The sequence below is a fragment of the Lissotriton vulgaris genome, chromosome 5 (assembly GCF_964263255.1).
Source record: "Lissotriton vulgaris chromosome 5, aLisVul1.2, whole genome shotgun sequence".
Classification (NCBI taxonomy): Eukaryota; Metazoa; Chordata; class Amphibia; order Caudata; family Salamandridae; genus Lissotriton; species Lissotriton vulgaris.
Genome location: NC_141693.1, coordinates 1923356434 through 1923377529, shown reverse-complemented (window position 1 = coordinate 1923377529; position 21096 = coordinate 1923356434). Strand labels below are relative to the sequence as shown.

The window sequence follows — 21096 nt, the reverse complement described above, 5'->3', positions numbered from 1 at the left end:
GAACGTTGCACTTTAAGACCCTGGAGTTAATGTGAACATATATCTCTCTGTAGGAGGTGCATTAACTTGTGGGCTATCTTCTGGGCTAAAAGCAGTAAACATATCTCCCCCTGGCACTGCAGGGATTGCAGCCACCTTTCACATTGCAGGCCTTGCTCTAAGCTTCATCCTTCCTTTTCAATGGTCCATGTTTCTCAGGTGCTTTTATTTAAAGGCAGTTGAATTATTACATCCTATGAGATGGTGACTTCTCAAGTAGAGTTTAAAAAAGTGCAAGGTACACAATGCCAGCAGCCCCACTCTATTACTGGTGCCGGTGTTCAATTGGGACAAGGACCCAGGAAAGCAGGTGTGCCTGGTGCCGCCTACTGATCAGGAGTAATAAACAGAAGTTCTTAAAAGGATGGGGGTAATACAGAAAGTCTTTGCCTCTCCACTCCCAGTGCACAGGTACCACACCAACACAAGTCCATGTAACTGATTTTACTCCCAGGAGTAGAAATGAAATCCTGCACATCAAACGATGTGCCTGGTCCTCTACATGTATTGACCGTTTCCCTACATGAGCTCTGGGTTAGATTGGAACTACTAATACCTTTCTTAGGCTGCCCTTGAGAAACATTCATTGTCCAAAGTGGTGTACCTCATAGTAGGAGAATTGGGACTGTCTCTAAACTGGAGCACTCACAACATGGGCACATGGCTGTCGTCATCCTCCCTGAAGCAGTAATCAGGCAAAGAACCTATCTGAGATAGAAACCTCCTCACCTTGAACAACAAACTGCAGCTCAGGCAGACTAATCAGCATCTCCTTGTTAACTCTTTCCGTGCTGATGACAGAACCGCTCCGTCATCAGCCGCGGTGGCGCTGTGCTGATGACGGAGCGGTTCCGTCATTTCCCGCTCGCTGCGCCTGCGCTGGGCGCTCCATTGAGCAGGCGGGGCCATGACGGAACCGCTCCGTCATGCGCACAATGCATTCCACTGTCTGGGAAGCTATTCTTACCTCCTTTCTGTGCCATGCTAAACCAGGGACATCCAAATGCTTTCCGTTTATATGTAGGCAAAGCATTTGTGAGGCACATTTTAAGGGTGAACATCAGAAGATATGGCTCCAGCATTTACAGAATCTCCTTTTGATGTTTGCATTGTTTACCCTTTATATTCTCTCATGTTGCTTTGATAATGAGAGTACTGCATCAATATAGCACAGTATAAAGAGCTTGACAGTTCCTTGTCTATGTTGTCAGCCATTACTTTACACTTCCAACCCCTCAGCTGATCAGCTGTCCATACTGAAGCAGTGCTCTAGCAATAGCCTAGAAGTAGACTGACTGTTCGCCGGATTCTATGACCTATCAAAGATGCCTAATATAGAACTACACGCAAGCGTAGTATGGGGTAATCCAGTATCCCTCAGAACCTGGGCAGTACTGTTTAGATATAAACAATGGTTCCGTCGGGTAATATCAATTTCAGGTAAGGAACAAATCATTCAACAGACATATGCGTTATAAATCAATAACAATAAATAATTTTTTGTCCTTTTCCCTTTATCTTTTCACAATTGTATATAGAGCACTATTTATGTCACTAAAGTCACGGAATGTCACTATTCACCTTTTATATTGTTGCGCTGTTTAATAGGAAGTATTAATTGCTTCTTTTTCTGTGTTTTCAAAGCATTTTACAAAGGGTCTATCACATGCATAATATGAACGTTAAATTGAAGAAACACAGTGATTAAAACTGTTCATGACCCTTACTTCTTTGGTTGGTTTTGAATTTGATGAATCTCTCTTGATAAAAACACATGCTATGTTGATTTATAACGCATATGTCTGTTGAATGATTTGTTCCTTACCTGAAATTGATATTACCCGACGGAACCATTGTTTATATCTAAATAATATAGAACTACATCACATGAAAATATGATGTTTCTTTTTACAGTTGTGCATCCTCGGATTGCAAGCTCTCTCAAAAGTCTACTCTCTGTGCTTAAAACCCTCCTTAAAAATGTTGACCATGTCTTAAAATTTCCGATTGTCACCTTCCCTCTTTCTTAAATTGAATTGCCCTCTCCTTGCTGTCCCTCTTCTCCATGCCTCCCCTCGTAGTACAATCTACTCTAAGTCCTGTGCATGGTTGACTTAATCTCTATGACTGTCTCTGTGAAAATTTCTAACACCTCATCATAAAGATCACTACATGTCTTTCTTTGAAAGTCAGCCCATGAACCTAGCGATACCTAATCTGCTCCAGCTCACCTTTTAATATAGGACTGATACTAATTTTAGTTTACCTCAAAGATACTGGAACCGACATGGAGACTAAGAATGGTTACTTTGAGAGAATTAGACTAAACCCTATACCAACAATAACCACTTACTTCAGTTCTGGAGTTGAGTCATGCTTTGCATAAAGGACTTCAGCAACGTGTTAGGGCTAGTAAGTGCTATATAAATCTAATTGCAATACAATACTTACTAAATGATCTGTTAACGTTCTGCAGTGTCCTCTATTGTCTCGTCAATTGATAAGGGCTAAGCGTCAGACAAGGGGTCAACACTAAGGTGCCATCTTGTGTCAAAGGATGAACTATATACCTTCTAGCAAATAACATTGATTTTGGGACCTCACTCGCTAGATTAGTAAGTTGTCACATGTTTGTGACGCACATGGCCTTGGTTGCAGTGCACAGAGACCATTCACTGATACACACATGGAAAATAAATAGAGTGAACACTGATTGAAAGATGTATCTGTGACTAACAACATGGTCAAAAGACCTTACCTTCACGGAGTTTTGAGGAGGTCTGGCTGGATATGAATGAAAGACCGGCATCCTTAAAGACACCGTCAAAATCTTTGCCATTCCCCATCGTGCAGCCGAGGTCGTACTCGTTCATGGCCTGGAAAACCTGCAGGCAGGGGTTTGAAAAGAAAAGAGAAAGTCTGTAGAGGGACAAGCACTCGTAAGCAATGCATTGTCTGATTACAAGATACCATTACCAAATTCCTGCTGCGATAACAGCTTGACAACCATTCCTCATTTTATCTGGAGGCTTCCAACCCCTATACTAATATTATGTGTTTAGGATCGATGTATTGCTTGGGATTATTAGTTGGCAAGACAAGTGGTATTAACCATTTTGGGTTTTCATCTATAACATGATTATCTACACATACACGTCTTACTGAACACCAAAGATATTTGGGGACATTATGTTGGATAAATTCAGATTGGGCATCAAGAGAGCATGATGGATTATTAAAGACAGTTCTACCCTGAAGTTTGATTTTTATTTGAGGGCGTAGGCAATGCTACATACGGCTCTGAGCCACTGTCATGTGTCCCAGTAAGGCCTAGTAGGAAACATTGGCATTTCCACATGCACACGGATCTTTCCTAAAGTTGCCTTCACTTTTTCACATTGACTTTTGACACACATTTGTATCTGTGGCACTTGCTTACACAACTTAACTTTGCGAGAACACTATCATACTGCCTTGCATTCTGTACAAGGCCTACATGTACGATGTGCAAATATGTTTGTTATTTACATCCATATGGTGACACAGCTATCTGTAGAATACAGACAATGACAGCCTGATCACAATCTCAGCACAAGGCAAGGATGCCTTATTTTCTTATATAAACATCTGTTTCCTGGTATAGTTAGAGGAGGCTCTTCTGCTGACTTTGAGAGGTCTCTATACACTGAAGCTTTTGCCAAGCAGCTGACTGACATCTCTGTCAGGAGTGTCCAGCTCGTGACCAAGACAGGGTCCTACATTCTTACCCATCAGGAAATGGGGTTGGATCATCTAGTAAGCGGTTTCTTGGCAGAACATACACATACAACCCTTCGTTCACATAAATCCCAATGTAAAAGACTAGAACGTGCCTGGAGGAAGGACCACTCCATCACCGCTGGACTCACGTATAGAACAGAATTTAAACTTTATCACAAGGCGTGTGCTCATACCAGAGCCGCCTATGTCAACAACCTGATCACTGAAGCCATGAACAAGTCCAATGTTTTATTTAATGTAGTAAAAGATCTTGCTGGTTCACAGACCACTGCTATACCCCCACCTCTTTCTAGCAAGAAATGTGACGAACTTGCCCAGTACTTCATGTCCAAAATTGACAAAATCTACCAAGACATAGCAGCCCATGATAAATCTAATGCCATTCTTTGTCCGTCCCCCACTACTTCTTGTCCACCCTCGGCCTCATTGATGACTTGGCCTGATCTCTTACCTGCAACCCTATTGGAGATTCTAAACAATATTAAATCGGGTTCCCCCAGGGACCCACTACCAATCTCTATTTTACGTAAGCTAGAGCTCCCTCAACTCAGCGTGATCTGTACCTTACTTAATTCTTCTCTTGACTCAGCCATGGTTCCCAACTGCTGGAAGCATGCAATGGTGACTCCGCTACTGAAGAAACCTACTGCGGATCCCAATGTTGCTTCCAATTTTCGTCCTATTTCGCTGTTGCCTGCTTTTTCTAAAATTTTGGAAAGGCACATTCATTTACATCTATCACGCTTTGTCACCACTAACAATCTTCTTCATTCCTCCCAGTCAGGCTTCCGTCAGGGCTTCTCCACTGAAACCACTCTATTAGGAGTAACTGAGAATCTTCGCCTACTACTAGATCGAGGTGAAACGGCTGCACTGATACTGCTTGACCTCAGTGCAGCCTTTGATACTGTCTCGCACAGTATCCTTCTCAGTAACCTTGCCTCTTTTGGCATTAGTGATAAAGCCTTGCACTGGTTCTCGTCTTTTCTCACTGACCGGACTTTTCAAATCTTTTCAAACACATCTACTTCCAACACCTACCTTTCTCCACATGGTGTGCCCCAGGGTTCTATCCTTAGTCCTCTTCTTTTCAATCTTTATGTTGTTCCTCTGGCCCATATTGCACATCACTCTGGTCTTTTTTTTTTTTTTTTTTTTGTGTAAATTTTTTTATTTTGCAGACATAAAGAAATAAAACAGTAAACAAAAGGTACCACATAGGGTGCACAGATGATCCCACACAGTGGGAAAGCAGTAGATAAAGACGAGGCAATGCTGTAATACGAGAAAGTTAGTGAACAAGAGGCTTCGCCAGCCGCAAGTGTAGGCAGTCTTGTTCGTGCTCCCCAAGGCGGGGGTGCTCAGTTAGTTCAGCCGACAGGGAGACCAGAATCACCAAGCCGTCGAGTTGAGCCTCGTCCTAGTGAAATAAATGTCCCGACAGTAGCACCCAAACTTAACTCCCCGTTACCCGCCCCCCCCCTCCCGTGACGACGCCGCACTCTTCCCCCATTCATCCGTCAGTCATACTTAGAGCTGAAATAAATGTAAATTCCTCAAAGACGCCGGACACACTGCTGAGGGTAAACCAGTAGAGAGAAAGGACACCAAGGGGCCCCATATGTGTTTGAAGTTTTTGTAGTTGCCTAGGAAGATGTCCGCCATTCTCTCAAGACTCAGGAGCCTCCACAGTCTAGCGTGCCAAAGGGAGATCGCCGGTGCCTCTTTCCGCTTCCAGGCTGATGCCAACGTGAGTTTAGCCGCGCCCAAACATAGCCAGAGAATCTTCTTGTCTGCTCGCGTCTGGTGCTCAAGGCCAGGGTCTCTCAAGCCCAGGAGCACGAACTCCAGTGAGTCGACGATAGGGTATTTCAGGATATCTTTAATATGGGATAAGATCTCGTCCCAGAGGGGTTTGATGATCGGGCAGTCCCACCAAATGTGGCGGAAGTCCCCCAGGAGGCCACAGCCCCTCCAGCACCTATCCGTGACAGTTGGGTAAATGCGGTGAAGCCGGGCCGGGACCATGTACCACTGCGTGAGGGTTTTTAAATGCGCCTCCCTCAGGAGTATTGAGTGATTAAATTGCGTCATGTCCCTACAGAGCGCCGACCATTCTCCATCAGTGATATCCCTCCCTACCATCTCCTCCCATTGCTCCATGTAGCGCGGTCTAGGGGAAAGGGCAGATCGAAGCAGCAGTTGGTAGAGAGAGGAGATGGCCCCCTTCATGGTGGATGTTTTCAGGAGGAAGGCCTCAAAGTCAGACGGAGGTCTCGTTGCAGCCTCCCGTACACCTGGTGACGTGGCCCAGTGGAGCAGTTGCAAGTGCCTGTATTTTTCAACCGGCTGCACTTGGTAGTCCCGCATGCAGTTCTCAAAAGTCAGGGGGTCAGGACCGTGGAACAGGTGGAGTAGCGCCCGACAACCCCCCTCCCTCCAGGCGTCAAAGGGGCCCTCGGCGAGTGCCGGCGGGAACTCCGGTTTGAAATGCAATGGAGTGAATGGAGACGGAAAGGTCGTCCATCGCTCATCACCCGCCAAGGTATCCCAGACTTTCAGCTTAGTCCCCGTGGGGGTACTAATGTACGCATTCGCTGGGCGGTCCCGCTTTGGCTTCCAGGCCAGATCCCAGATGGACCGGCCCGCCACACTCCGGTCCATATGCAACCAGTGTTTGTCGGAAAATTGTTGTGACCATTCCACCATGACCCTAAGTTGGGCAGCTTTATAATAGAGGTGTAAATCCGGGAGGCCGACCCCCCCGTCAGGCCGTAGCCGTCGCAGGAGTGCAAACGAAAGTCGTGCCCGACCACCCTGCCAGACAAATTTCAAGATCAATGACTTAAGGTGGCTAAAAAAGGAAGAGCTCAGTGGGATCGGCAGGGCCTGGAACAGGTACAAGTATTTGGGGAGAAGGACCATTTTGATGGCGTGCACCCGACCCAACCAGGATAGGAATTTGGGCTTCCACTTCTCCAGGTCTGCCCGCGTCTTAGCTAGGAGGGGCGGGAAGTTGGCCGCAAATAAGCCACCCACCGTGGGGGTGAGGCGGACTCCCAAGTAAAGTATGGAGCCCGAGGCCCAGGCCAGAGGCGTCGTCGCTCTCACCTGTGCCACCTCGGCCTGTGATAGAGTCAGGTTCAGGACATAAGACTTGCCGTAATTAACTTTGAAGCCAGCCACTTCCTCAAATTCCAGCAGGATATCGCAAACGCATGGAAGAGAGTTAGCGGGGTCTGCCACCGATAGCAAGACGTCGTCCGCAAAAAGGGAAATCTTGTGCTGTTCTCCTGTGAATGGGATGCCCTTAACCCCCTCATGCATCCGGACCGCCATCGCCAGGGGCTCAATGCTGAGCGCAAACAACAAGGGAGAGAGGGGGCACCCTTGTCTGGTGCCCCATGAGTGCTGGAAGAAGGCCGACAGATGGCCGTTCACTGCCACCCTCGAGTGTGGGCTGCAGAAGTTTGCTCTCACCATGGCAATGAATCTGTCGGAGAAACCAAACGCCTGTAATGTGTGAAATAGAAAGCCCCAGTCCACTCAGTCGAAGGCCTTCTCCGCGTCTAGGCCCACCAAGACTGCCGGAATGCGGAACTTGTCCGCCTTCTCAATAAGGTGAATCACCCTCCGCGTAGGTCTGGCGACCTTTGATGAAGCCGGACTGGTCTGCGTGGACAATCGTCGGTAGCAGGTCCTGGAGGCGGCTCGCCAGAATCGCTGAGTACAGCTTCGCGTCGACATTGAGTAAGGCTATGGGGCGGTATGAGGCACACTGCTCCGGATCCTTCCCCGGCTTCGGCAGGACCGTAATCACCGCCTCCGCGAGGGTCCCAGAATTCACATCGGACCCAGCCATGTCGTTAAAGAGGGCGACCAGGAAGTCACACACCTCAGTCGCATAGGTCTGATAGAAAACTGCAGTGTACCCATCGGGCCCGGGGGCTTTGTGTAATTTCAAGTTTTTGATGGCGGAGAGGACTTCCTCCCTCGAGATCGGGGCGTCCAACAAGTCATTCCGGGCCCTGGAGACCTGCGGAAGCGGCAGGCGCTGCAGGAACTCCCGCTGCTTAGCAGCATCTAGCTCCTCTCCCTTGTATAAAGTGGCATAGAAGAGGCCAAATACGTCCGCCTTCGCTCCGTCACGATGGTGGAGTGCTCCCGCGGGGTCTTTAATCCCTCCTATGTACTCACGTTCCCTCTTGTCCCTCAGTTGTCGGGCCAAGTGTCTGCCAATCTTGTTACTACTGGAGTAGGAGTGCCGTCCCAGCCGCAGGAGAGTGAGTTCGGCCCTGTTTGTATAGTGTGCTTTCAGCTTGCCCCTAACCGCCGTCAGGGGACGCAGGGTTATCCTCGAGGGGTTAGCTTTGTGTGCCCTCTCAAGCGCGAGCACCTCAGCTTCCAGCGCCTCCCTCTCCTTCCTACGCAGAGTGTTCAGTTGCGAATTGAGGCCCAAGCACGTCCCCCTGATCGTCGACTTGAAGGCGTCCCACGTATTCATCAGAGAAGTGTCCGACGGGGGATTGCAGTCGAAAAATTCACGTATGGCCAAACGTAAGGCCCGATTGGAGACCTCGTCTCTGACCACCGATGCAGGGAAGTACCACTTCCGATTTGCTGTGTCGGGCGGCGACCAGCGGAGCGTGAGCACCATGAGGCTGTGATCCGACACAGACATCGGGAGAATGGCGGCATCTAGAATGTTCCCTCTAAGGGACTGACTAAGGAAGACGTGATCCAATCGAGAATAGGAGTGGTGCACATGTGAAAAGAACGTATAGTCTTTCACGGCAGGGTGAAAAAATCGCCATCCATCTATCAGACCCAACTCCTCCACCCCCCGCTGTGAGGAATCAGAAAAGACCCCTGTGTCCGCCCTGCGCCCCCCCGAGCTATCAATATCTCTGTCCCACACCAAATTGAAATCGCCCAGCAGGAACAAGAGACCTTCTGCAAAGTCTTCCACCTTACCCAGTAAATCTTGCAGGAACTTGTTCTGACCGGCATTGGGCAGATAAAGCACAACAAACGTACACAATCTACCCTGAATGTGCCCCTTTACCATCAGCCAACGCCCCTCCTTGTCAATGCGGACCCCCACAGGTTGAAAGTGCAACGATGCCCTGAACAGTAATGCCACCCCCCGGTGCTTCGTGACAGCAGAGGACCTGTATACAATGGGGTACGCCCTATGGCGGAGCCGTAACTCATCCTTTCGAGCCAAGTGAGTTTCTTGCAAACCTACCACATCGAGGTGATGGTCTACCACATATTTCAGAACCTTCTGTCGCTTCTGGGGAGAGTTCATGCCCTTAACATTCCACGTCCCTAAACTAAGTGGCATGGCAAATACAGACCACAGAACCCGCTTCCAGCACTCCAATTGTCACCCATCCCACATTCCTCCCCACCCCCAGGCAGAAAACATCCAGGTGCTTCCAGAACATTCGCAGAACCACAACCTCAACAGCAACGTACGCACTCATCCGCAGACACACCACACTCATCCCCAATGGCCTTCCGTCACGGGTCCCCCCCCCATCCCCAACAACCCCCAACCGAACCCCTCCCCAAACAATATGTAAACCCAACAGTGTACAAAATCAAAAAGAAAAGTGCAGTAACAATACTCATCGAGATCAGTAGGCCGAAGTCCGTAGGAGGCCCCCACTCAAGAAGCAGGCCGGGGGAATGAAGACACTATTCCCCTTGGCCACAGTCGAGGTCGTCTCCAACAAGAGTACTTTCAGATCCCTCGACCGGAAGGCCCGGGCCCCTCCGGCGCCGATCCGCCATTCTTTGGGGATCACGCCGCCCCAGAACTATGCTGTGAGTCGGCCAACGTGGCCGATGCCACCGAGGCGACTGCTGCTCCCCGTTCTTGCAGGCTGGCAGAAAGATCTGGTCGTTGTCTGATGGGGGAACCCCCCACCCTGTGCCATGAAGACGAACGGTGGCGCCTTCGAGACGGGGAAGCCGTCGCGGCCTGCGAAGACGGCACATCCTCCAGGCCCAAAAGCTCTTTTGCCGCCTGAAGTGTGCGGATTTGAGCCAGGCGATTCTGCCATCTAAAAATGATCCTGAAAGTGTGCCCTTCTCTCTCAGGAACGCTGTCACCGGTCGGAACTCCCTCCGCTTTTGCAAGGTAGATGCAGCCAAGTCCTGATACAGTTGCGGCCGATGCCCCCGGAACTGTAGCGACTCGATGGTCCTGGCCTTGCGGAGAATCCTTTCCTTGATCTGGAAGTCGTGGACGCACACTAGAATGTCAGGGGGGGGGGCCCCCCCGCGCCGTGGCAACCCTACCCGGTGAGCTCTGTCCATCTGTATCTCCTTCGTGTCTTCCTCATCTAGGACCTGGAGGAACAGCTCCTGGACGTACCCCCGTAGGTCCCCAGCCTCACCGTCCCACGGCACCGCCCGTATTCGGATGTTATTTCTACAGGAGCGGTTTTCCAGGTCTTCCGTGTGTAGTTGTAAGTCCAAATTTTGCTCTGTGAGGCGAATGATGTCCTGCTGAAGCATGTGGACGTCGGTGGCCACGCTCAGATCCCGGTCTTCCAGGGTCGCCACCCTCTCGCCTATGCCGTCCACGTCTCTCCGCACCTCCCTCAAGTCGGAGGCTAGCTGCGCCCTGAGCTCGGAGATGTCCTCCTTGATAGAGGCAAACAACTCTGTCATGAAAGCCTTCGTCGCTGGGGCATCCTCGTCCGAATGCTTCGACGATCCACTCGCTCCAGGGGAGGCCGGCTGCTGAGAGGATTTCGGGGCATTGTCCTTCCCTTGGCCCCGTTTGCGCGGCACATTAGTCATGGCGGCTCACAGCGCTCTGGTCCGGTGCCACGTGGCCCTGGAGAGCAGCGGGATCTTTAGGCAGTCCAAGTGCTCGGGAAGGCACTCTCTGAGGCCACCAGTTATGTCCAGCCCCCCACACACAGCTACTCGCTCTGTGGGTCCCACCGGAGCCCAAGTAGGGTAAAGCCCAAGAGCCGGCGCCTGTTTGCCTGTGCCCTCCGGGCCTTCTCCTGACATGTGCTGCGTCGATAGCCTCTGGCCAGTTCCGTTCCCTTGCTCCGCAGTAATCTCGTCCGTGCACAGCGCCCAGGCCCCGCGCCTCGTGGTCAAGTGCAGTGGCGGGCTTCGAAGACCCGATCAGGCGGCAGATGCCAGCCAAGCCAAGCCTGCAGAGGCAATGGCGGGTGGTGCAGAACGTAGAACGCCGCCGACCGACCGAGTGCCACAGTCAGTGCCAGGAACTGGTGCTTCACCACCCCAAGGGCAGGGGGGTATGATCCGAGTCCGTCGCTAGGTCGCCAGTCCCCTATGTGCAGCTACTTCCAGCCTTCCGCCTGCGCCGACGACTTCAGGGCAGATCCAGGGCCCCGCCCATCGACCGCTCCGGGCCTCGATGTCAGGAGAGCCCGGGGTCTCAAAGGCCGCGGGGTGCGTTCGATCTCAGAGGCACACCTGGGGTCACACCGCCTCGGCGACCACACCAAAGCCAACCGCTCCGTCAGGCGGACTTCCCCGCCGCTTTCGGGGCGGGTGAACTCCCACAAGTTCGTGCTTTTAGATGCTTTGCTGGATCAGCGCCGGAGCGGCACGGAAAGTAGTCCTACTCCGCCGCCATCTTGGCCACGCCCCTTTTTTTTTTTTTATGTCCTCATTTTGCCCTTAGTAAATCACCTAGGTGCACTAGGAGAGGAGTATGAACTCCGCTGTCACAGGTAAACTGGTAGTGCCGTCGCCCGACTGATATGGTTTTGACACTCAGCGTTGTTCATTCACTCCCAAAAAAGCGCCGCAAGATGACAACTCTAGAGGAGCAATGTTGCTGCTATGCAATACCCATACAGGATAGGGGGGACCACAACCTTGGATAGAGCAATGGGGGAGAGCAGACCAAGCAGCGTTATTCATCGGACAGTGGGGAAAAAAAAAAAAAAAAACCACAGTCTAGAGAAGAATCACCTAGACCAGTTTAAAAGGTGCCAGAAGCCACGTTTGTCGGGGTTGCCAGCTCTTACTAGGTCAGTTTTAGATGTTTGTAAAACTGAGATGCGCCAATCTAACACAGTGGGAGGCAGTGGTTCCTTCCATTTCCTGCATATTTCTCTCCTGGCCAATAGGATACAGTAGAAGAGGAGTTTTTTGACAGGGCCTTGGATTTCCAATGATGTTCCGAAGACTACAAGCAGTGCATCGATTGGGATTTCGAAGCCCAGGGATGTTGTTAACAGAGAGCTGATAGAATCCCAGTATGATGACAGCACTGGGCATTCAAAGAACATGTGTAAGTCGGAGGCTGCAAGCAACCCACACTTAGGGCAAGCCACAGTGGAATCAGTTGAGAACTTCGATAGCCGCTGTGGAGAGTAGCAGGCCCTATGTAGCGTAAAAAGATGGTTCCTACGCAACCACGCCGGCTTCACTGTATCCCACAGAAGCCTAAAGGAAGAATACCAAATGTTCTCGAGATCTTTTATGATAAAGGAAGAGCTCCACAAGGTCTCGGGAAGGATAAAGTCCCCGTCTACCTCATCAAGTAACAAATTATACCAGAACGAGATTTCCTTAATTACCGGGGGTTTGTCCATCATCAGTGACAATATGTTACTATCACCTCCCATTTGGAATCTACCCCTAACAGAACTCTGTGTATGGGCCCAGCTTGCCATCTGTAGATATTTAAATTTAGAGAGGCCCAACCCCACTCTAGCTGATAGGTAGTCCCAAGGTAACAAAGAGCCCTCTAAAAACAGATCCCCCCATACCTCCAGGCCGGCCTCTCTCAAAGGAGTTGCCAAACTATCAAGGAGCCATCCTGGACACCCAGGAGAGTCTCACAATGGTGACCTGCCTGCGAAATACCCCACCTTTATGGCACTTCTTAATTTAACCCATGTTTTGGTGAATCCCAACAAAATCTTCAACTTAATCTTTTTTAAAAACTCCCAGAATTTAAGCAAAAAACCCTGCTGGCCTGCTCCCTCTCCTCTAAGTAGTGCGGCAAACATGCTACCTATTCCTACGTTTATCGGCGTCTTAAGCAGCATCCTGGCATGAGAAAATTGGAATGCCCAAGCGTATAGTTGTATGTCGGGTGCTGCCAGACCCCCCTTTTCTCTACGGCGCCTGATCTTTTTCCATGCTACCCGTGGTATGCGATCATTCAAAATAAAGGAGCTAATATAACCTTGAAACTTAGTTAGGAGAGAGGGTTCAAAATGCAAAGGAAGAGTATTAAACAAAAATGAAATTTTGGGTAAAATAGACATCTTTACAAGGTTGGCTCTACCCAGGATGGAGAGGGGGAGTGAAGACCAAGACCTCATAAGTTTTCTACAGTCTCTCGCCACAATATCAAAATTCAATGAAGCGATTTTGTCTATGTCCTAAACGATGGTGAGACCGAGATAGCGCATAGAATTACTTCGCTGAGCCCCTGCCACTGGCTCAGCCTCATTCCACAGCATCATCTCAGTTTTGGATTCATTGATTTGATATCCAGATAGCTCACCATAGTCATGAGCCAGTGCGATGACCGAGGGGAGTGCTGAGCACAGATCTGAGGTGAAAATGAGAATGTCGTCTGCGTACAGGGCTACCTTCCTCTCCCATCCCCCATAGAAAAAGGACTTGATGTTATTGTCATCCCTAAGCCTTTGCGCAAAGGGTTCAATATAGAAATCAAATGGGAGAGGGACAAGCCCTGCCTCATACCCCGAGTGATGTCAAAAGGGTCCGACAATTCACCGTTGACCAATAAAGAAGCTGTGGGGTTCCGATACAATAGGCTCACCACTCTGCGGAAACCCTCCCCCAGGTTGAACTTTTCCAAGACCCCCGACAAGAATGTCCAATTCACCCTGTCGAAGGCCTAGGTGGGGTCCAACGTGATAACGGCTAGGGGTAAAGAATCTGCAGTCGCCATGTCGATTGCTCCCAGTAGGTCATAAGTTAGCTCAAAGAGCTGGCGCCCCTTCACGAAGCCTCGTTGATCTCGATGTAAAATGCAAGGTGCCACCTCCCCCAGCCTACTAGCAAGAACAGATGTAAAAAACTTATAGTCAGAGTTTAGAATGGAGATCGGTCTATAAGAACCACAGCTCTCGGCTGGTTTACCCGGCTTCAATATCAAACTAATTGAAGCGTCATTCCATGAGTCAGGAGGGGCCAGCCCCACCTGGAAGATCTGATTGAACAGCTGAGTTAAGAAGGGGACTATTGTTGGTAATAGGGCCAGATAGACCTCCGATGGGAGGCCATCGGGACCTGATGCCTTACCCTTCTTACTATCTGTAATGGCTCTGATAACCTCTTCCTTATAATTGGTCTATCTAAGGCAACTTTCTGGTCATGCGAAAGGGAAGGGAGGGATACTCCGATCAACCACTCGTCTACTTGCCGCGCCTCGATAGTCTTGTCCTCATGATAGATGTCTATAAAAAAATCACGGAAGGCCCTTCTGATGTCACTGTCTGCCGAGTAAGCCACACCGTCAACTTCAATATGATCTATGTTATTTCTGACTCGGTCTGTTTTTACTTTCCAAGCCAGGAGCTTCCCTGCACATTCTCCATATTCGAAATGGGCCATCTTACCGGCCTCCCATCTCTGGAGAACTTGCGCGTTCAGAGTTGAACTCAATTCCCCCTTTAATATGAGTAGCCTGTTCTGCCAATCTTCCAAAATTTCTGATGGGGCAGCAGGATGTAATAAGATATTCTCCTGCAGCATAGCCATATCGGCTTCCAATGAGGTGACAGTTTATCTATTGATCTTCCTTCTATACGAGACCTTATTAGTGATAATGCCTCGTAAAAAAGCTTTAAATGCATCCCAGACGCAACCTAATGAAGCCGATCCGATGTTGTTATCAAAAAAACGCTGTGCTTCAGATTTTAAAAAGGTAATATCGTCTGGAGCATTAAGAAGGGAGCGGTCAAACGACCATGTTCTGGATGTGGTATTTGACAGCCCAACCAGTTCCATGCACAAAGCTGCATGGCCAGACAGATGGAAAGGGAGATAGTAAACATTTTGTACAAATTTAACTAATTCACGACTGACCAGAGCAAGGTCTATTCTTGACTGGTGGTGATACTTATAATTACGAAAGGAAATGCCCTGTTTTAACCCAGATCTTAGTCTCCATATATCTACATATCCAAACTCCTTCATTTTATCAAGTAGAAAGGCCCTAGTTTTGCAAGGGACTATTGGCCTGTTAGACAGAGATTTATCCAAATTAGGGTCCAAGACCACATTAAAATCTCCGGCCAGGACGACCGGTTCTGGATAAAGAAGGAGATGAGAAAACAATGAACTCAATGCTGAAGGATCGTCGTTGTTAGGCCCATAATAGCCCACTATCGTAACTGGAGCCCCAGCTATAAGAACCGAGACAATGAGCCACCTGCCCCCAGAGTCTGCGAGTTTATCAACCAGCCTGGCTTTTAAAGATTTTTTAAAGATGATCGCCACACCTCTGGTATTCGAGTTCTTTGTAGTGGATATGCAAAAGTCGATCCACCTATTTTTTTTAACTAAAGAAAGAATCTCATTTTCAGTGAGATGGGTCTCTTGAAGTATGAGTACCTGGGCATCCGAGTCGCGAAGATACTGCAATATCTTCCTATTTCTGGGGCTAGAGCGCAAGCCGTTTATGTTCCAAGAAAGAACTTTTAGCTTATCCATAAGAGCAGTTTTGCACTCCCCCACCTAGAAGCATTAACAAGTAAGGCAAGAGAGCCTCTAACAACAATGCTGGAAAAAGTACCAACTTTTACATCCCGACCTACAACTCTCCATAACCAGAATATCAATGGGCAAAAAACGAGGACTTTTTTTGAAATTTTTACAAGCATCCCCCCCCCCACCCCCCACTTCCCCCCCTGAACCTCCCCCCGCCCCTTGGGAAACCCTTACTCTATCTGGAAAACCAGAAGATAGCGCCCCTACTGAGTTCCTGTCCTAACTAACCGATACCTTTTATATATACATAAGTGAGAGAAAAAAAAAAAAAAAAAAAAAACTGAATAAGAGAAAGAGGAAAAGAAAAGAATAAATGACCCCGCAGGGAGGGGAACAGGATATAAATTATATGTGAGAATGTTCTTAAGTTTTTTTTTTTTTTTTTTTTTCTTAATTTTTCCTAACAGATATCTCTTCATTTTCCTGTTTTGTTTTGTTTTTTTCATCTATTATCCTTCCTTTTTTAACCTGTGCTAACCTGTGCTAACCTCCTTTGACATTTGCTCGTGGCATTAACTAAACTCACTTTTTTTTTCTTTTTTTTGTTCCCTTTTTTCTTCCTGTTTCCCTTTTTTTTCCCTTCCCTCCCTCTTCTCTTCCCTCTCTTCCTTCCCTTCAGAGGCACAGTAATTTATTCTTTGGCTTTTTTTTTTTTTAACTTGAAGCCCCCTTGTTTTTATCTTTGTCTCTCGCCCTCCCCAAGGATATTAACAACTCATCCGCAGCCTGGACTGAGCGGATATTATGCATTGTATTATTATGCATAACCTTCAGGGCGGCTGGGAGACTAATTGGGCTACTGCCCCTAGGCTCCTAAAGGCATCTAACCTCCTCCCGAACTCCCACTGCTTATCGAGCGTAGCCCTTGAGAGGTCTGATCTAATTTGGAAGTTAAAACCCTTCCCACTCAAGGACTTCTGTTTTAGGGCCAAGCTCAAGATAGTCTCTTTAAGGGTGTAAGTGTGGAAGTTCACCAGTATTTTCCTCAGCTTTGTTCTTTGAGGATTCCTCCTGAAGGGATCTCTATGGACTCGTTGGATGTCAAGTGACAACTCATCGACCGTTTGATCCAATCTCAGGGATTCTTTTAGCAGTTGGATAATGTATTGCTTGATATCCGACCCTTCGCTGTTTTCCGGGATGTTAAGAATACGGAGGTTGCTACGACGCGCGTTGTTCTCCAATGACTCCATCCTCTCCGCCAGCATCAGATCTTCTTTTTTAAGTTTGACGATATCCGTCTTGGCTTCGTCCAGGTTTAGAGACATGACTGTCACTGTATCCTCCAACCTTTCTGTTCTTGTGGCAAGGCTGTCTACTTTGATATCTAGGGATTCACAAAAATTCCGGATTTCGGATTGGATAGATGTCGACGCCTCAAAGCCTTTCTTAATATCTGCTGATAAAGATGAAAACATTGACTGCAGATAGGAGGCTAGATATGGGTCGACCCCGCTACCCAGGTAGGTATCAGAGGCCGTAGCTTCCTGCAGGTCCTCCTGTAGTAACTCATTGTTATATGGCAACCCTGCTGACAGTGACACTGGATTAGGCATTGCGGCCAGGTGTATCGAGGGGGAAAAAATTGTCGATGGCACCATGGAGCGCAAAACATCTGTTACATTTTGCTCAAGGGAAATAGGAGAAGTGACAATCAGTGGTACCGTAGGATGTAATAAATCCGTTGGATTTTGTACCGGGGTGTCAGGAGGAATGTCAGGAGGAATGGTGTTCAGCGGCCCCTGAAAGCTCACACTCGGGATTGAAGAGCCATCTAACACATTAACCATTTGATTAACCTCCTTAGGCCCCGCCTCCAACCCCTGATCCACCACCCTTATCTCACAGGATTTTTTTGTAGTATCGACTTTATATGTCTCAGTGCTTGTATCTGCCTCCTCAGCCTCAGCCTCAGCTAGATCCTGCAAGGTGTTTGCTGTAGCGGGGGGAGGTCCTATAACGGGAATGCTCCTATCTGCGGCAGGTGCGGTCCCCTCCGGATGTTCCAGCGATGCCATCCCAGAAGAGGTATCTTCGAATAGTTGCTGATCTGAAAGGCGCAGGATTTGCGGGACGACCTTGAAGTAAGACCTCAAAGAAGGCGTTATCTTTGATCCAGTGTTACTAGCTGCTTTGGTATTTTTGGCGGTTTTGGAACCCCGTGCCGTTTTGCAGGTAAAGGCACGTTTCGCTTTTACTTCTCCAGATAAATATGAGGAGACTTTTTTCCTCAATGAGGCGCTCTGAGCTGTCTGACTTAGATCCGGTGTCGGGGGACCATCACTAGTGGATTTTGTTTGTATCTCTAGCTCGATGTCAGGATCTATGGCCCCCCCACGGGTTTGAGCTTTTCTACTAAGCGTGCCCCTCCCCCTCCTTCTGGCTGTATGCTTTGTGTTAGGGGTACTAACTTCTAAGCCGCTTTCTGGGGAGGGCGACAGGCTGAGGATGGGGTGAGGGCCAGGGGCCTCGTAAATTACAGGTGCTATTATTGCGCTGTGTTCCTCCAGACTCGCCAACCTTCTACACCCCCCCTGTGACAGTTCTGTAAGCTCAGCCGTGACAGCCTCTGCGCTGGGCCCCATACCCCTTCGTGCCTCAGTTGTGTCCTTCTCCTCCGCCCCTCCCCTACACCTCCTACCAGATACTGAAGAGATGCTACAGCTGGAGCTAGGTCCCACCAAGCTCCCTCGAGGCCCAAAATGAAGGCTGCGGAGCTTCCTCCCACGGCGGAGCTCCAGTGCTGCCAAACTCCAAAGCAGCAGGCCGGGAAGAGCCTGCCATGGGCTTGACAAACTTGACTGCCGCACCTGAAGCTGAAGCTCGGACGGCAAACTTGGCTTCCTCCATGTTACAGCCGAGGGAAAGGGCGGGGCAAGTGCAACTGCAGCTGGAGCCGGAGTAGCGCCCCCTGCAGCAGATTTGTCTCTACCGGCAACTCCAAAGACTCCAATGACGACCCTGGGGCTGGACATCCACTTCTCGCCTCCGCGCATTAAACGCTGGAGGCTCGGAAGGCAGAAGGCAGATTTTTGCGGATGGTGGATGGCGGATGATGGATTTTGCCGAGCTAACCCAGAGAGGGCATAGAGAGGGGCTGACGAAAAGGCGCGGAAGAACGCCGGAAAAATACAGGCCGAATACCGCAGATCTCTCTCACTCTCATCTCACTGTGAGCCTCCGCTCACACGCTCACCATCGGACCATCGCGGACAGGAACTCAGGTGAGCACTGCGACAGCTCAACTAGCTGCCGCCATGTTTCCCATCTACCCTACCGACAACAGAGGGTTTTCAAATCTTTTCAAACACATCTACTTCCAACACCTACCTTTCTCCACATGGTGTGCCCCAGGGCTCTATCCTTAGTCCTCTTCTTTTCAATCTTTATGTTGTTCCTCTGGCCCATATTGCACATCACTCTTGTCTTAATCTCTTTACTTACGCTGATTACACCCAGATTGTGTTTTCCCTATCCCAAGCTGATCCTTCCTCGCCTTCATCTTTGCAACAGGTCTTAGCGATATTTCTCGCTGGATGAGCCGCAATTTTCTTAAACTAAACAGAGACAAGACGGAGGTGCTTGTCTTTGGTAATAAGCCTGATCTATGGAGTTCGAGAAACTGGCCTTCGACCATGGGCGACTTACCCATTCCTTCTGAGCGAGCACGAAATCTTGGGATCCTTATCGATAGGGATCTATTGATGAAAGATCAGGCCAATAAAGTTGCAGCCACCTGTTTTACTATTCTAAGATGGCTGAGAAAAATCTTCTGGATTCTGCCTTCCGACACCCAGAGATCTGTCCTGACGGCCCTGGTGACCTCTAGATTGGACTACGGGAACGTGCTCTATCTGGGGGCTACCAGGGCGGTCATGCGCCGTCTCCAACTAGTTCAGAATGCCACCGCACGGCTTCTCTGTGGTTTGTCGGAAATACGATCCAATTACTGAACGCCTCAAGGAACTGCATTGGCTCAATATTGACAACCGGGTAAAATTTAAGGCATTATGCTTTATGCATAAGATTAAAATCGGAGCCGCCCCCATCTATCTTCAATCCCTTGTTAAACCTTATGTACCTGCACGTTCTCTCCGTTCTTCTTCCCAACACCTGTTCTGTGTGCCTAAGTTCAGGCTTTCCAGAGTGGGTGGTCACTCTTTTGCCACTTTAGAACCCAAACTCTGGAATTCCCTTCCCCTGGACTTACGTGTGGAGCACTGTCACTTCCGCTTCCGTAAAGCCGTAAAGACCTGGCTTTTTGCCCAATAACTTCCCCCTCGGATTTATTCTGCTATCACTGTCAATCAGTGCCGGGAAACCCTAACGGGTAGCTGTCGCGCTCTATAAGATTAATGATAAATAAATAAATAAAATACAACCTATATACGTAGATTAGGGCTTTGCATAGAAGGAGTACACCAGATTGTCATATTATTTCATATGCCTGAAAAAATATACGTTGTTTCAGAACAATGGTGGAACTTTTCGTTCTGTTCACTTATTATAACTTTTATCTGCTTCTGTCTATTGATCATTGCAGACCATATTTTCTATACAAGAATCACTTCAGTTCAATAAACATTGAAAATGGGGCGTGGTTTGGCGCTGACCGAGATTGCAGCATACCTCTCGAGCTCCGTCAGGGCCCGTGACAAAGCCCGTGAAATCCGCTAACAATCCGACAGCCAGAGGGGAGAGAAGTTTAGCAAAAGGTCGCCAATATCAGTGTGCGGCAGAGGAGACGCTTTCTATTCTGGTGGTGCAGGACAACCGCTACAGCGAGCCGGGGCCCAACCTGACAACAATGCAGGAGCTCCAGCAAGAGGGGGGTAGAGTCGCGTATTGTGCCGGCCACAGTGTTTGTGGGGCCGAGGCTTCGCTCTATGCGAGACCCGCTGCTTCTGGCCTGTGACTGGAGCAACTACACCAGTGTGTGGCAGCCTGGGGAGTGAGCGCTTCTGTTAATGAGCAAAATAAGGTGCGACCCGGCGGGGCTTTCTCACCCCCCCCCCCGCACACCAAAGATGCTCGATCCTGTTTGGCCCCCCACCTGCTCCGGATGACCGGGAGGTGAGAGCCGATAACGCCGGAGATGAGACGAGGCCCCGGTATGAGCATACTGGAGAGGTATATGCTCCCGAGGTGTCATCAAGCAATTACTGAGCCTGGTTGGTGAGGCTCTGAGCCTGCGAGTGACGGCCCCTGACTCCTGGCCCCTGTGAACTGATCAGTGTGAGTGGTGCAGACACGGCACAGTGGCTTGAGGCAGTGCAAACGAAGGAGGTGTGACGCACGGAAAGGCCTTGTGAACTCGAGCAGAGGGTGGACGTGAGTGTGGTCCTGTGCCCCCCCTTCTTTTTCACCTATCCACATGTGGGAACTTTTATTATCGGATTGGCGTTGTCTGAAAGACCACAGCGCTCCCGCCATATTACTGACAAGCCATAATCTTCCTCGATTTCGGGAGACTGAGACCCCTTGGACGGCAACATATACTGGCCGGGTGTGAGGTGA

At 49.2% G+C, this 21096-nt stretch overlaps 1 protein-coding gene across 1 annotated transcript in view; it reads right to left on the bottom strand.

Moving 5' to 3' along the window:
* Positions 1-21096, bottom strand: part of LOC147717735 (complement C4-B-like) — a 643152-nt gene that overhangs the window by 386944 nt on the left and 235112 nt on the right. Inside the window, exon 15 of the mRNA XM_086919877.1 lies at positions 2798-2924. Within this exon, the coding sequence (XP_086776003.1) occupies positions 2798-2924 (127 nt within the window). The remainder of the gene's footprint in view (positions 1-2797; positions 2925-21096) is intronic.